This window comes from Strix aluco, chromosome 31, assembly GCF_031877795.1.
Source record: "Strix aluco isolate bStrAlu1 chromosome 31, bStrAlu1.hap1, whole genome shotgun sequence".
Lineage (NCBI taxonomy): Eukaryota > Metazoa > Chordata > Aves > Strigiformes > Strigidae > Strix > Strix aluco.
This window is the reverse complement of record NC_133961.1, coordinates 4,034,066-4,049,917: the sequence shown is the minus strand read 5'-3', so window position 1 is coordinate 4,049,917 and position 15,852 is coordinate 4,034,066. Positions and strand designations below refer to the sequence as shown.

The window sequence follows — 15,852 nt, the reverse complement described above, 5'->3', positions numbered from 1 at the left end:
CTGCCAGGCCACACTAGGAATAGGTAGGCTTGGCTCCCTCCCAGCCGCTTCTCATCACGCTCAAACGGAAAAGCTCCACTGAAGGCAAGGCATAGCTGACTCCAGAAGCAGGAGAAGCGAGTATGAGGGTAGTGCTCAATATTTCCCATGAGAGCCTAGGCTGGAAGATGCATAGTAGGAGCCGAATCAGGTTAACTGCAAGGGAGAAGGCCTATAAAGCACAACTAGTTACCACCACAAGTCAGTGAAGTAGGTGAAGCTACCAAAGCACTTGGAATCTCAACAGCAATCCTGGCTCATGGGACAAAGAGATGGGACTTCTGGGGGTAGGGGGAAAGGTGTGTGTGAGGAGAACGAGGGGGGAGAGGAGTTATTGTATGTTAGGCCCAGGGGGTTGTAGAATGGAGATATGAATAGTAATGTTTAACATGGAGCAGGCAGCAAAAGCATTGTCCCCTCAGGTTAATCGGTGTCTCACGTGATACGAGACAGTTAAGTTCTGCTTCTTGTAGTAGAAATAATCCAGAGGCAGGATGCAGGTGGCCCAAGGGCCCTATTGCCAGAAGATCAGGCTGTATTGCAGCTCTAACAGTTCTTAGCAGAGTGGTATCAGAAATGGGATGTCACAGGAATAATGGTCAATGGTTGGACAGTCTGGATATGAGGCAGGAATGTTCTGTTTGCTCCTTTCTCTGTGGTGCCGTAGCTCTGGAGTCAGCCAACTCAAGACTTGGGCACTTTGGTGTAGTCTTCGCTGTGTATGTTCTTGCAGAGGGAAATGGACAGTATCATCCCCAGCAGCTGGAATAAGTAATGAAGAATGGGAACAAAATCAGCAACCAGACAGGTAATAAGGTGACACCACACAGGTGAACAGAGTTGGTTCCCAATGCAAGGAAAATGCAATAATCGGGATGACAAAAATATTTTGCTGCAAAAAGACGTGCCTTCAGCTGGAACCCGTGTTACGGGCTTTTCAAGGCAACAAGTGGGATCTCACTAGCAGGATGTTTTTTGTCTTGCTCCTCCTGGTTATGCATGCAGTGAATTGCCAAGCATCAGACACAGCAGCAGGAACCACAGGCTGACAGGGCTTTGTTCAATTTTTCATCCAACCAATGGAAAGCAGCAGTTCAAAGCTCCACATAGACACAACCAAGAGCTAGAACTGCACTGCCATTAAACCAGGTGTCTATTACTTGAAAAATCAGCTTTGCTTTCAAGAGTCTCCATGGTAAGACAGTGGAGGTTCACATCAGGGAGCGACCTACCTCTATAACAGCAACACCAGTGCAGACACCAAGAATGACACCAAGGTTGTCTTTCAACCACTTCTCTACACCATCCATGCATCCCTATGGAGAAAACACAGGCACAATAGAAAGAAGCATGAATCTAAGTATCTCAAGACTGAAAATCCATAACACATCCCCTTGTGCATGCAGGGGTTATCCCACTTACATGCTATACCAAGTTTCACAGTAGCTTTAGCAGAAAAGGGCAGGATCCCTGTCCCTCCTCGCCCCAATATCCACAGATAATTCAAGCAATAGCGACGTTAAAAAATTGCTCTAAATAATTCCCAGAGGAACAAAGACAAGGCAACTTCAGCGGAAGTGTCAGGGGGCCCAGACATCCCCACTCACCTGCTCATGAACAGGCCAGTCAGCATACGTCGCAGTGCCGTTGACAGGGACATCCAGATCGCAGAAACCGCTGTCGACCTGGAAGTCCTTGGAGCTATTGGAGCAGGAGCAGGGATATGCACTCATGCTTTGGTTGATAAGAATCTTATTATTTTCCCAGTCCTTTGCTCCAGTCCAACCACAGCAGGTGATCTAATAAGCAGAGAGAGATCATCACGGTCTTACACTTCGCATGGTAACATACTGCATGTGAAGACAAACAGGTAGTGGAGGTAGAAGGACTCAGGAGCTCGCCACGTAACAACAGTCAGGTCGTACTGTTTGCATCAATTAGTTACATCAGAACATCGCCCTGGTTACCAGACGATAACCTATGCACAGGGCCATCCAGAACACAGGGGCATTATTTCCTACCAGAGAATCACTCCGCTAGCAAGACAAGAGTTACAGGGCCACTTCCAGCAGATTTTGAGCACAGCAGACTCTAATCTGCACAGGTCATCCATAAATTCTAGCACACCAGACATGCTAGAATATGAATCCTTCACAAGCCTTACTGCATGAGGCCTAGATACTCAGATTTCAGCAGGCCATACAGCTTGACATCAATCCTACAGAGTGGAATTTTGATTAGTTTTTGCAGACTAAATACTAGCAAACCTCATCTTATATCCAGGTGGCAATGCTAAACAGAGGTAAAAGTACAAAACAGATGTTGCTGGTGAGTCAGCTGGAGGAGGGCAGTTGTCCTGTGTGACACGTTTGAGAGATTTTTTTCAGTCCCTCCCGTTCATCATCAGCAGATTGATTTGGTGAGGGAGAAGCAAGGCAGGCAAGAGATTCACGTGTTGACAAGACATCACGTGTATTCAAAGACATCCTAAAAGGATTACTACCTCTTCTCCCACTAGCAATGCCGCTTCCGTAGGTTTAAATGCTGGGACTTTATTTTTCTTTGAGTAGCACACGTTTTTTGAGCAGACATGAAGCAGGAACTTCCCATTTCCTGGTTCCCAAACGCAAGGTATCACTGATCTAACTGTGGCCCCCGGGGGACACCAGCACCCGCCGCACGATGGCGTTGACATGCCACCGAGTCCCACCTAATCGCCATGAGTTTGCACCCGCCTGGCTGCAGTTGGGACTGGCTGGAAGATGGGATGAGGAAAATTTTCCATCCGAAGAAACATTTACATTCCTATACAGCCACGTGATAAAACTGCAGTTGCTGGAGGGGAAAGCACATGGGGAAGTCCAGCAAAGACCAAGATCTTATCTTAAGCATGGATCCCAGTGCTTGCACGGTGGTACAGAGCAGAAAGGCTATCAAACCTGAAGTGGAAGTTTAGGGAAAATCCCCCTCTGCTCAGAAAGGAAAAGTAATGTTTCAGTCTGACAGAACAGACACGAGAGCAGAGGTACAAACAGCTGAACATCCACACCAGGACAAGCATTTGGTTTCCAAACAAGTGTTGAAGATCCAGCCTCCAGAAGGAACTACCTCTGCCTCACAGAGGTTTGGACTTTAACTCCAAGACCCATCTACAGAACACCCACCCCCTTTCAAATGCAAACTCTAGAGTATGAGAGGAATTAAGACTCCTAAAACTGACTTCTCCACCTCCACAAAACCTTGTTCTTCTGTTCCTACATAAAAGAAGGGCTCAAGCAGGATCCTCTCTCCACAGCAGACTGTCTTCTCTTGAGTTCTCTAGCGAGGAGATGCAACTACAGTGCTAAAACATAAATAAATCGTTCTGCCCCCAAGGAGGAGAAATACTGCAGGTCAGTGTTTTGCAGACCGGAGAACAGACAGAAGAAAAAATGCTCTTATTTGTACTTACTACACATCAGTCCCCTGCTGGGCATGTATTTAACCACCACAGCCAGCCAGCCCTCAAGCTTGTGGTTTGGCAGTAAACAGCTATCATGACTCCAGTGGACCTGAGCACCGATCTAGCTGCTCAAGCGCTGACCCTGATGCTAAAACAGAAACCGTGGGCACTTGGATGGCTCCCAAGAATGCTGACACTTGCAGAGGAGCCATCACAATGAGCAAGTAACATGCACCAAGTAGTAAGGCAGGCAGCACTACTGACTTGCCTGGCACTAAACTAGGGATTTTACTTGCTACAGAAATAGTATGCACTGTGGCTTTCACACAGGCTAGTATTCTGGAGGCCCTGCAGACTAAGCGAAGTGTTGGGGTGCCATTTGATAGGCCAGACACATTAGGCTATGCAACCAATACCTAGCTAGTCCTCACAGCCAGCATGCAGGAGTGGTTCAGCTATTACACAGTAATAGCAAATAAGACAGTTTTCTAGTCTGCAGGCACCAAACCTCACAGGCAACTTTGGAGATCAGCCAGATCAACGTGCCTCTCGCAATACCCATTTCCCTGTCCTCAGCCTAGTTTTAAAGGCCACTGACTGCACTGACAAATAGCATCATCTGCCTCTTGCTGCCCCCCGTGACTCACCTGTGCTTGCACATAGTCCCATGCACCTTGTAAGTTCCTCTTATCATCATTCGAAGGGTCATAATCTTTAATCAGACTTTCAACTATGTGAGACAACTCTTCTTTCAGCTGGCAAGGGAAAAAAAGGCAGGAGAGTTAGATTAGTCAGTTCCTTGTAGCCTTTTCTTCAGGACTTAGGGTATATATATGCAGCTCGGGTCACTCAAAAAAGTAACAAGTACAGATAAGGTGATATATAGAGCCTCAGTCTTGAAGGGAAGGTAAGACAGCAGCTTTGCTATGCAATGCAACAGCCAAAGCACAGGTACTTCCCAGCAAGTCCTTGGGCTACAAAAGAAGGGCTACAAACCTGCAAGACAATAAAGAAACAGAACTGGGTATGGTTATCCTGGTAAGACATAGGCTGAACAACTGCTGCCTGCCCCAGATGAGATAAAAGTGAAAGATAAGTGCAAGTTGAAGGACAACATTGCCTTAAGTACTCACAGGTAACGTGTCCCTAACTCTGCACTGCAAGTGAGACTCTGGTCTCAGTCACTGCAGTTCATCTCCACTGCTCAGGGAAGGTGTGAATCACCGCTCCTGTACGCAGCTGGGTTTTCTGACATACAGCTGGTGGAAACTTCCTTTTTTCACAAGGTGTTAATCTGCCTTTCCCCAAACTCCTACAACTGCTGCTTCTATATTAAGAAATTAAGTACTACAACTATCTAAACTGCTCAGTAACAGTCTTATCGCAAAGGCCAGGTGTATCAAATCATCCCTTCACCCCCATTTCTTATCCAGAGACATTTACAACACCTTCCAGTTTGCTGCAAGGTACAAGCCACCACCCAGCAGACTCCATCTTCTTCCTCCCACCTCCTTCTGAAGCTCTTCTCAGCCAGCCTGTGCATGAGGGCAGGTGTTACTGCTAAGGCCAGACCCAGATCACAAGAGGTTGGAGAGAAGTGTCATTAGACTGTTGGAGGGATGGGATAGAGTTAATCAGCCCAAGCACTCAAATGCTCCCATCCCACGTGTTACCTTTTTGTCTATGGTGCTACAGCATATTTCAGATCAGTGGAAATGGTTTTTCCCTTTCCTTTGACTGTTAAGCATTGCAAATGACCATGGCAAACCCAGGGACACCCAGCAAGAGGAAGCAGTGGCTACTGTTAGAGAGAGCCTTCCGTACATCAGCAGCTCCTCTTCCTAGGAAAACTGCAGCTCAGCTCACTGGGATCAGCTGTGTCAGGCCAGACAGATAAGAGCTGCATGACCCTTCTTCTCATGATGCCTAGCTTTTCCCCTTTTAATTACTTTGCTTCCCCTTTTCCTCCCCTTCAAATCAAGGCAACCTGACCTGGTTCTCACTAATGAGATTGGCCTTGGTTGCTGCCATAAGCCTTATCAGTTACTGAACCTCTGAGTTCCCACCCTCAGCCCCCCCATGCACTGCTGAGGGAGGCAAGGCGAGCTGGGTTTGTTGTCCTGCCCTGGGCCCACCAAGCCCCTTAGCTATTGGGCCAGATGGATCCTAGTGTCACTTCTGCAAGAGTCCCAGGCAGTGCCTCTGCTCTCCATCCCAGGACCCCACCACAAGCAGAGACAGGGCCTGAGCTAGACGTCCCCAGTCACAGCTGCATAGGGAAGCTGTATCTCTGCTCTTCCTCTACTCTTACACAAGAACAGACAAGAAGTCTTACAAACAGCTCTGGTTTCAAAAGGTGACGCATTTCAGTTAAAGAAAAACTGAGGCATTCTCATGTGTTTCAGAAAGTAATTGGAGAAAGGGGGAATATTACGCAAACAATAGCACAGCTCTGGAGAGCACAGAGGCAGCTTGTTCATGGGTTTAACCGGCAGAGCAGCCTGAAGGGGAAACACAGGCACCTGCAGCTCATCACCCTTCCGCGCTTGGTAGAGGAAAACCGAAAGGACAACAAGCTAGGAAGGCATATTGAACACTCAGACAGGCTTCAACATCCTCACCACCTTCACCCGTTTAAGGCCTGTCAGGAGACTCGGTGCTGCCCCCAGAAATGGCTACTCCTGCTTTCCAGGCTCCTGCCACTTCCCAGCTCTAGCTAGCCTGCTGTCAGAAGGCACGACCCTGCCACCCCACAGCTGGGGCACTCAAAGCCTAGGCACAAAGCCACTGCCCCCTGCCAGAAAGCAGCAGTCTCCCCTTCACATGGACTTACTGAAGACGAAGCTGTGGAAAGGTGAACACCAGAGGCAACAGCACAGGTCTTTGATTCCAGTCTTGATCACAGAAGGAATCATGCAGGCTTCTTCCACTGTCAGACACCACCATCACCTATCCTGTCCCTCTGTCTGAGACTCAAGCTAGATCCTTCCCCCAGCACTTACTAGCATCTAGCCTGCACACAAATATAGACTCAAAAAAACAGGAGCGGGCTCTCATCCCCCCAGTCACTTCAGATTCTGAAACTAATGCATAGTGCATGGCCCAGACAAGTCGCTGCACGCCATCACCCAGGCCTGTTTGCTGCAAACAATAGCTAGCAAGTGGGGCAATTCCCAGAAGACCACTGCTCTCCTTCGCTCAAGGCTTTTAGAGCCAAGCTGCAGAGAACTGCGTGAACTGGGCCAAGAGAGACCCTGCCCAGGCTCTCGCATGTCAAGGGGCTTGCGATACACTAGATGTAAGAAAGTAGCAACATTCAGCTCATAAAGCAGAATGCCATTTGCAACATTTGTGACATTACTATTTTGTCCTCCCTAAAAAAACCCCAACGCACCACCCAGTTTCAGCTGCCAACAGATGTAGGGAAATGGATGTTGCATCAACATCCTCCCAGTAGTACTGGGCAATTCCAGTCTGAAGGGACATTCCTCTAGCAATGCCCATGGGAGAGGCCAAGCAGCAGCCTTCCTGTCAGAGACAGCCTTTTACAGTTACACTAACTCTCAGCACACTTTCGTATGTCAGGGGTGGGGAAGGATTTTGACACTGAAAAGGAACAGATATTCCAACAAAAAAAACCATCAAGTGAATCTGTGCAGTAGCTACTAATCAAGAAAAGGGCAGGTAGAGAGGAGTACAACAATAATCCTGTCTGCTCTCCTGCAGTGCAGAAATAAATACCTCAGTTACAAGTGGAGGAGCAAGTATCACCTTGCTACATTCTGGATTCAAGATCCTTTCCTTGTTTTGTATCTAACCAAGTTCCTGAAGTCAGAAAGAAACAAACACAGAGAACACAATAGATCTAGGGACTGGATCTCGAGCAGTTTGCTTCCCTGTGCTCCGAGCTGCCCTGGGATGACGTACATCAAGTGAAGCAGAGCGACACGCACAGCATCACTGAAGCGCAGCCACAAACCAGTGGTGGTGGGGGGGGTTTTCAGCCAAGACCTTCCTGAAACAGTTTTTCTTCATGGTCTAGGCAGGTACTTCAGAGGATCCCTGAAACAGAAGGGCTCTAGAAGAGCTTTTCCGTAAGTTTTGTTCACTGAGGACTGAAGAGGAGCATCTGTTCAAAGCCCAGCTTCCCCTACCGTTCCGCTGGATCCGTACAAGTGACGACCGCAGCCACACCAGCTCCAATGGCTGTGCAGAATAACCCCCAGCCCTTTTATTCTCTCCCTGGGCTGACCGAGGTTCAAATGAAGAGCTACAGCTCAAAAGCTGGAGTTTTCTAGAGTCAAGTGACAGCTGGAGGAGAAATCTCAACAGAGGTACGGAATTTCATGGTCTGAAAAGTCACATTTCCCCATTGCAGGGGAATGCCCAGCTCCACACCTCCTCCTCTGCATTAGTCAGAGCTGTTTGCTGAGAATCAGCAGCTTGTTTAAAGCTATAACTTTACACACCAGCTAGCCAACGTTTCAGTTTCTCCTTTAACTCCAGCCAGCCCTGAGAGCAAGCTACATTCACACACCATTTGGCAAGGAACCCAGCCAACAGCTGCTCACAGTCACCACAGCCGCTTATACAAAGCTCATACCAGCTACGCTGGGGGCAGGCACCTTCCCCCCATCCCCAAACCTCACCACCAGGCCCCATTCTCAGCCACCTGCTTTCTGGAACCACCTAGCAGGAGGGTTGGCTTCAGAGAAGCAAGCACAGTGGTATAGATACACAGTTATGTGGCAAAGGACAGGGTTCCCCACAGCTGGTACCAGAAACCTGCATCCCAGGACAGAAGCCAGCAGGGACGCCACAGTTATAACTCGCTCCCACTGCATGAATGTGGCTCCCAGTTTAGCTGTCAAACAGCTGGAATCCTGACTGGGCACTGCCCTGCATAGGGAACATATAGCCAGGATGGGCTGCTGTGATGCACTTAAGTGGCTCAAAAGTTATTCCCTCTACACTACCAAGCCTACTGGAGCTCTAGAAGCACACACTGTGAAACTGCATTCCTGACAAAGAGATCCACTTCAAAATGTTAAACCACTTGGCTTTAAGCTCAAACTGTAGTACAGGAACTGTCAGATACTTGAGTTTGCCCTTGGGGAAAGAGGACAGCTCTTCCAAGGAGTTTTACATACAGATGCAGAAGGGACTGAAAGGACTGAACAAGATAACACAAGGAGGGAGGGCAGTCAGAAAAGCAGTCACCCAGGCTGGTAACCCCTCAAGGCACCAACGATGGCAACATGGTAGTAATCACTGCTACTACATGCCCAAAGAGTAGTCTGCAGCAGGATCAAGAGGAGGTGTGGTCAAAAGCCCTTCAGAAACTATTGTTGCTGTTCCCACTACCCAAAAATAAAGCCTGCATACCAAACAGAGCTTCATAATCCTTGAGAAAGTAGCACTGCTGAGGCTAGTAGATAGAGAAGCAGCAAACTGCACAGCAAAGCTGCTGAGCTGGGGTAGAGGAAAGGAGAAGCCAGTTATGCCTGCTAATGGTATAGTTCAGTTTGGAAGAAAGAATTTCCAGGTGTCTCCTGTTCCCCCAAACCAAGACCGAGGAAAACATGCACAGTAAGAAACACTTACCGTTTCTTTCTGGAAGTAGATGACCAGTCCAGCAGCAACCTGAGTTATGAGGATTACCATCAGGCATGTGAAGTACTGGAAACAAAGGAGACAACTGCTATCAGCCTTTAGAAAGGTCTGTACATAACAGCACAAGTTTTAGTAAGATTTCATATACAAGAGAAGTCACAACATTGAGCCAACACCTCTGCCTGCAGACAAACTCTGCTATCAACAAATGCTCTCTCCAGTAAAAGGCTTAAGTACAAGCATCTACATCAGACCAGCGCACTTCAGCACTTCTCCCAGCAGGACAACAGGAAGACTTCAGGAGGGAGAGGGTTTACAAGCACCCTGTGCATGTGTCATTCCAGCTGGGGCTCCCTCTCCCATCTCCAGCTCCGTTCCCAGGCCACTTTGACCTCAATCAGCTGGACTCTGGTTAACCCAAGCCTCCACAGCAAAAGTCAATTTTACAAACCTATTTTTTTTAATTAGTATTTTTAAAGTCAATTACCTTTTTTTAAAAAAAAAAGCTATTTAATTTGAGAATCTAAATTCAAGATTCACCAGCAAACTGCTTTTAAGGAGAGTTTGAGATCTAAGGTTACTTTTAAATGGTGGCAACTACTACCATTACATTAGGAGATGTTCCTAAAACAAAACCAGGACAATGTGGCCATACTTGGTTTCCTATACATGTGTGCTCTGAATAAGCAGGAGCCAAGCAGCAGGCTGGGGTGTATGAAGCTACTGTCACCTCATCCATCACAGACAGAAAATTTCCTGTAGATGAACCGTTTAAAGAGAGGTCCTGACATAGAGGACATTCTAGTTGAGTCTCTCTCGACTCTTGCTCTTCCTGCAGAAGGTGAACTTTGCAGCAGAGTAGGACACTGTCATTCCCTCTTCTCTCTCACTGCTCTTGAAAGTTGTCCTCGTACCATTGGGAGCTCAGTGCCAACTGGGGAGTTGGGGTTGGGGGGGATGAGGTACAGGGTCACCTGGGACATGCCTCCTCAGCTGGCAGTCCTCAACCCACTGTTTGCAGAAAGTGCCAGTGACATCCTCTCTCATTTCACACAGTTATTAGTTCACCATCAGTAATGTCTGAGGAACTGCCACTGCAGCCGCTTGACTGCTGGAGAATTTAACGTGTGCAAATTAAGAACTGGATCTAAGTTGACCTAGCAGAAGTACCATCCCCAGGAGACCTGAGCCCCAGCTACAATCCAACAGATATTCTGCAGGAGAGGTATTAAAGGCTGGATCTAAAACACAGTATGAATTCTCTCACCAGACCCAAGAGACATCGGATTTCATTGACTGCTCCAAGACAGCCCAGGAACCCCATCAGCATGGTCAGAGCCCCAACACTGATGAGGATGTATGCACCAGTCTTCAGGGAGGGAGATGACATCTCTGTAGGGGCCAGGAGAGGGAACAAAATTAGCTACTGACAAAAACTACATCTGCCATCACCATTTAGAGAACTGCCTCTATATCTACTTATAATGGTCTCTTGTCTTCTACAAAGGGACTGCATAGAGGCATGTTGAACATGGAGACAGAAGGCTGATTCTGGGTGTCTTCTGATGAAGGAAGACTTTTAAAGGTCTCCAGTATCTCAGAGCCTGGAAGACTCAAGGTCCCTCCAAACAAATGAACTTTTCTTGGAGAAAGTTAGCTGCTTACTGGATTTTTAACTCCCTCATGAATGCACTCTCAGTGAGAGTAAGATAAAGTATGTTCTACTCCGCAACTACTGCCTATTTGCTTCAATTCCCTTTGCTACCTTCAGGAAGTTTTTTTCAAGTCCTAAAAACCCCTTTTGGTTTGACTTTTCACTTTAAATGCATTATTCCTTGTTCCAGCCATTCTGTTTTTACTTATTCACTTGCAGTCAACAATGGGACACACAAACTCTGTGGAGCGAAACATGACGCAAGAGCTACCACCAGTGTTGAGCAAATGTGACAGGTTACTTGACAAGTCAGGGTTGAAAGGTTTGTGGCCGGGCACTTGCTGCAGGATGTTGCATCGCCTGTGTATGATCCCCTGAAAATACATGCTATGTCAGGATCAAAACAGATATGCCCAAATTACCTACTTCTACATATCCCCCTAGCTATGCCCTGCTATTGTGCCTGGAACGACTATGCTCTTGAACACTCGACAGGTTTTGAACCAAGTTTAGGAAGCAGTATTTCAGACATGCTGGTGCTGTCAGTCCTCTTCCCTCAATTTAGTACTGTGAGCAACAGAAGAAACAGCTCTTACATTTGGGTTGGTCACAGGACTATTTCTTGCAGAATAGGACTGAAGTGAGCAAGCATGATGGCATAAAACTTGAAGAGATACTTTGACTAGACGTAGTAACCAGAAACCTCCTTTATCATTAAGAGACATTCTTAAACCTGCAAGCTGCACGGTGCAGGGGGAATTCTGGATGTCCAGTGATTAATGAAAATAATGTTCCTAGAGCTCAGCATTTAGTTTCCTGGACAGAAGTCCCAGGAGGCAAGCTTCCTCTGAGCTCCTACTGAAATAGGTTAAGAGAGAGTAACTGAATCCAAAACTAATACTCACCCCTCTAATAAATACCTCCCCCCACTTCTGATACCTGCTGGAAGTCACCAGCTTCCAAACTTTTTCCCTAGAACACGCCAAAGAGAGGAAGGAGGTCTGGTTTATCAAAAAATGAACCAGAGTTGGTTTTGCCACACAGGTCACTTCAGACACTTCAGCCTTGATTCATTTCCAGGCTAGATTCTCCCTGGCTTGGACATACACCACAGAAACCAGGATCCTGCTCTGCCTTCCTCATCAGTCCTGGGACGCTTGCTGTGCAGATTAGGTGCTGATACTGCACAGCATTTACCGAGGTAGCAGCCTTACAGGAGTGGCCTTCACAAGACTACACTATTCTCTCCCCCAAAATCTGCTCAGCCATCACACAAGTGTTCAAGTGCCTCCACAGTGCTAGAAAGCAGTTGCTCCGTCAACTTTTCATCAGAAGTAAGAAAATGTATTTCCAATGCAAAAGCGCTTCAGAGAGGCGACAGTGGCAAGGGGACAGGACTCCTGCCCTGTTTGCTATTGCTCCGTGTTTTCCCCTGTGCTGGGCAGGTGGCCAAGCAAGTACAACAGGCTCCTTTGGCAGGGGCTGGAGTGCCCTGCTGTGCCCAGCTCCCTCCCCATGCCTGGGTTACTAAAGCAGAGGGGCAAGGCATGGGAAAGGAAGTGAGGGGGCAGGGAGAAAGAGCTGATGCTGGAGATCTCCAGGAAGGAAAGCTAAATCCTTAAGTGCTCTGTTAGCAGAGATTCTGGGTAAAATGGGAAGAAGCAGAGCCAAGCTCAGAGACGTCAAGTGGCAGTAACACCCCTCAGCCTGGGGGAGCAGCTGCAGGCCCACTGGTCATGTCTCAGACCCTGAGGGGTGCTGCAAACACCCAGGCCCTGTCAAGCTCTTTTTTGGCTGCCTGTATTAAACGCACGTTTCTGCTCAAGCCCCCACTTTATTAACCAACAGCCCTTGTTGTGCTTCTTGCCCTTCTAGTACTGCAGCAGCAAGCCAGGTGCCACAGCACAACAGAGCAAGTGGCAGTATCTGTGCCTACGGCATTCGTGGGGGTGTTACCTCCACGCAGCACCTACCAAAGCCAGGCCACGGTGGCTCAGCAGAGCTTGGGAGATAAAGCCCTTTGCAGGATCAGTGTAGTTTAAACAGGGCTCTGAATGCCATTACTGTTCACTCCCTGGGGCAGCAAGCAGCAGTCAGCCCTCCTGCAGTACCTAACGCTGGTGCCAGCCTCAGCAATTCTGGAGGTAGCAGCAATGCGTAACCAGACAAGTTATTTGAAGCCCCCTCTAGGAAAAAGCACAAAGGAAGCAGAGCTTGTGAAAGATGGAGCTGAGCTACTCATTTGGTAAGAGTCCACATACAGCCCTGCAAAGGCTCTGCTAAGCCAGCTCAGTCTTTTGGTTGTTGCAGAAAGCAGACCCTCTGTTAAGACTCAAGTCGATGTTCTTGGCTGACTTAAAGGGGAAGGAAGCTAGCCCCTCACATGTGCAGCAACACAAAATACCTCTGATTGCCAGGCTAAGTCTTGTGAAACGTGTATAATCAAGTATGTTTTAGAAGTCAGAGCACTGAAGCTTTCACAGAACCATACGTTCCGTCCCCTCTCAGATCTACATCCTCTACTGCTTAGGAACAAACATACTGGCTACTTTCAATGTACATGAAGCATCAATAAAACCAGATACTTACTTTCTTTGGCATTTAAAACAGTCAAACTGAAATAGATCATTACAGAAAGCAGTGGGAGCATAGGGGACTCACACAGCAAAACTACATTAAGGTATTGGGGGCTTTTGGACACGATGGTAATAAGGAAGCTGTCATGGAAATACAGAACATGCTATGAAAATAGAATTAAATCCTAGTCCCTATATTTAAGATGAAGTATTTCGATTGTAGAGTCAAGAGGCAGTGGTCTCAGGCTGACCCTGGTGTTGCAGTCCACAAGACCAGGAGGAATGCTGCGTCTCCAGGGTTGCTCCCTTTCACCCCGTCCCTGAGAGAGTCCCATCTTGCTACATACCATGTTGCTGCTCAGGTCACAGACCAGGCATAAAAGTATTGCCTTCCCTAGAGTACACCACGGTCAAGCACAGCCCCGGACTAGAGTCAATTCAGAAGGAGAAAGAAGATGAAGAAACATGGTCTTACGTAGAACTGCAATGAAACTGGTTTTGTCGGCGAGAATCCATATTCCAAAACCCAGGATCACAGCGCCCAGGATCTGAAAGAGTAAGAACAAGACACATACAGCTGGCTTATTAGTTTAGACAAATAAGAAGAGGCAGTCACCATTCTCCATATTTCAAGAGTGAAAACAACCATTCTTTTGCTGTTCGCACCCACCTTCCCATGGTACTCCTCCCAGAGTAAACAGCATTAGCAAGACTCCAGGAAGAGCGCCTCAGCCAAGTGCCCAGGAGCCCCAGGTTCTCCCTGGCAGTCCTTCACACGCTATTTCAGTAGTACATGATGTTGTGTAGAAGGACCGTTCAAAACAGTCTGAGGAAGAGACACCCTGCTGCTAGAACCTTGTTGTCAGAAGCAAAAGGTAAACATACTGCTTCTGTGAAGAACCGAGGAAGGACAAACACATCTAGCATAGGATTTTAAAGATTTTTTTTTTTGAATAGAGAAATCTCTGACCCTATGGGACCAGGCTGGGAGCCAGCTGCCAAAGGATTAGATATCTGGCAGCTGGAACCTTCCCAGGAAGGAAATCTTCAGCTTGTCAGGCTCTGTTATAATTTTATGGCTTCAACCCACAAATGCAAAAAACCAGCAGCATTCATTTTTGCAAACAGGTTCCCTTGAGTGAAGTGCTTTGCCCCTTCCAAAGCCAAGCTTAGGCATGTTGGCTTGGCCACTACTTTATGCCAGAATACCCCAGCCCCTCAAGCCAACACATCTTGCCTCCAACAGAGCGCCAGGCATTATGAAACACCAGCCATGGCCTCTGCCTCGCTCCCTACACAGTCTTATCTAGGGCAAGGAGTAGTAGAGCAATACGTCCCTGTGAGGACTCGGCTGAATCCAGTCACTGAATTGAGAAGGCAGGACACACAGTTTTCCCATCTCATTCTGAAGAAGGGGGTGGAGTGGGGCGGGGGGGGAAGCAAGCATGCTCTGTTTTAGCTTCCAGGTACCACCATAGTTTATACTACACTGTGAGGTGTTTGCATGTAGATGACCCCAGCTCCCACATTCGGATGAGAGCACCATTATACCTGTAATAAAGTAACTACGCTGAGAAGCTTGTAGGTCTGCAGGTTTGGTAAGAAGCTGGCATTTGTGCTGTTCAGCCAACTAGAAGTGGTAAAGGCTGGAAACCACTTGTTGCAAAGATCTAAAACAAAGGGAGAAGATCTAAAACAAAGGGCAGAACAAGGAGCACAAGTGAGATGCTTCCAGAGGACATGAACTGCAAGCAGCAGTTCTTACACCAACAGGATTTCAAGACAGGATGAAGTGAAATACTAAATAAACCAACAGGGCTGAAGAGAGATTGCAGTTCTGCGCTTCATTAGAGAATGTTCTGATATTTGGGAGACAAGGGAAATGCCAAGCCACCACCTGAAGCAAGCTGGCAAAGAGGGTTGTATGGACAGGCATTGGATCAACATTTTGAAAGTTTACACTATCCTTCAGCTCCTCATACAAAGAAGCTTTTCTGAGCAAAGATAGAGCAACAGTCTCAAAAAGCCTGCTTGCAAGCTTTCCTGGCCTGGCAGAGGGCACAACATGCAGTTAGCTCTGGGGACAGGATTAGAAAGTCACCAAGCAGGTTCTCATCTGTGAAGATAGATGAAGACTGACTCAGCAGCAGAAAGCATGTAGCTGTTGTATCCGAGAAAAGAAGAAGGAGAAAAAAAAAATAATAAATGGCAGTAACAAGAATTCCCCCTTGCCTTATCTCCCAACATGCTGTACCACAGCACTCAATCTGCTGATCAAACTAGAAAGGCCCCTTGAACATGCAACAGCTGTGGAGCCTGAAAAATTCCTCTCAAACTTGGTATTGCCAAGAACTGCTGAATTTACAGTTTGAGGCAGTCTCACACTTAAACTATAGTCTTATTAAAATATTTATCTTAACAAAGATGCAAACCGGGCTGTATGTAACATCTCTCTTGGCTCGCTGACCCTGAAATGTCACCTAAGTTTTGCTGTTGCTGACAAAACACAGCACGGCTGCTGAGCCCAG

General features: G+C 47.4%; 1 protein-coding gene across 3 annotated transcripts in view; it reads right to left on the bottom strand.

Annotated features, from left to right (window-relative positions):
- Nucleotides 1-534: 534 nt before the first annotated feature.
- CD82 (CD82 molecule) overlaps nucleotides 535-15,852 on the bottom strand; it is a 41,745-nt gene continuing 26,427 nt past the window's right edge. For all 3 annotated transcript variants that reach the window (XM_074809782.1, XM_074809780.1, XM_074809783.1), the window contains exons 3-9: nucleotides 13,800-13,872; nucleotides 10,362-10,486; nucleotides 9,086-9,160; nucleotides 4,129-4,236; nucleotides 1,647-1,838; nucleotides 1,272-1,355; nucleotides 535-801 (exon numbers count right to left, since the gene is read on the bottom strand). In XM_074809782.1, the coding sequence (XP_074665883.1) occupies nucleotides 724-801; nucleotides 1,272-1,355; nucleotides 1,647-1,838; nucleotides 4,129-4,236; nucleotides 9,086-9,160; nucleotides 10,362-10,486; nucleotides 13,800-13,872 (735 nt within the window). In that variant the 3' untranslated portion in view covers nucleotides 535-723. The remainder of the gene's footprint in view (nucleotides 802-1,271; nucleotides 1,356-1,646; nucleotides 1,839-4,128; nucleotides 4,237-9,085; nucleotides 9,161-10,361; nucleotides 10,487-13,799; nucleotides 13,873-15,852) is intronic.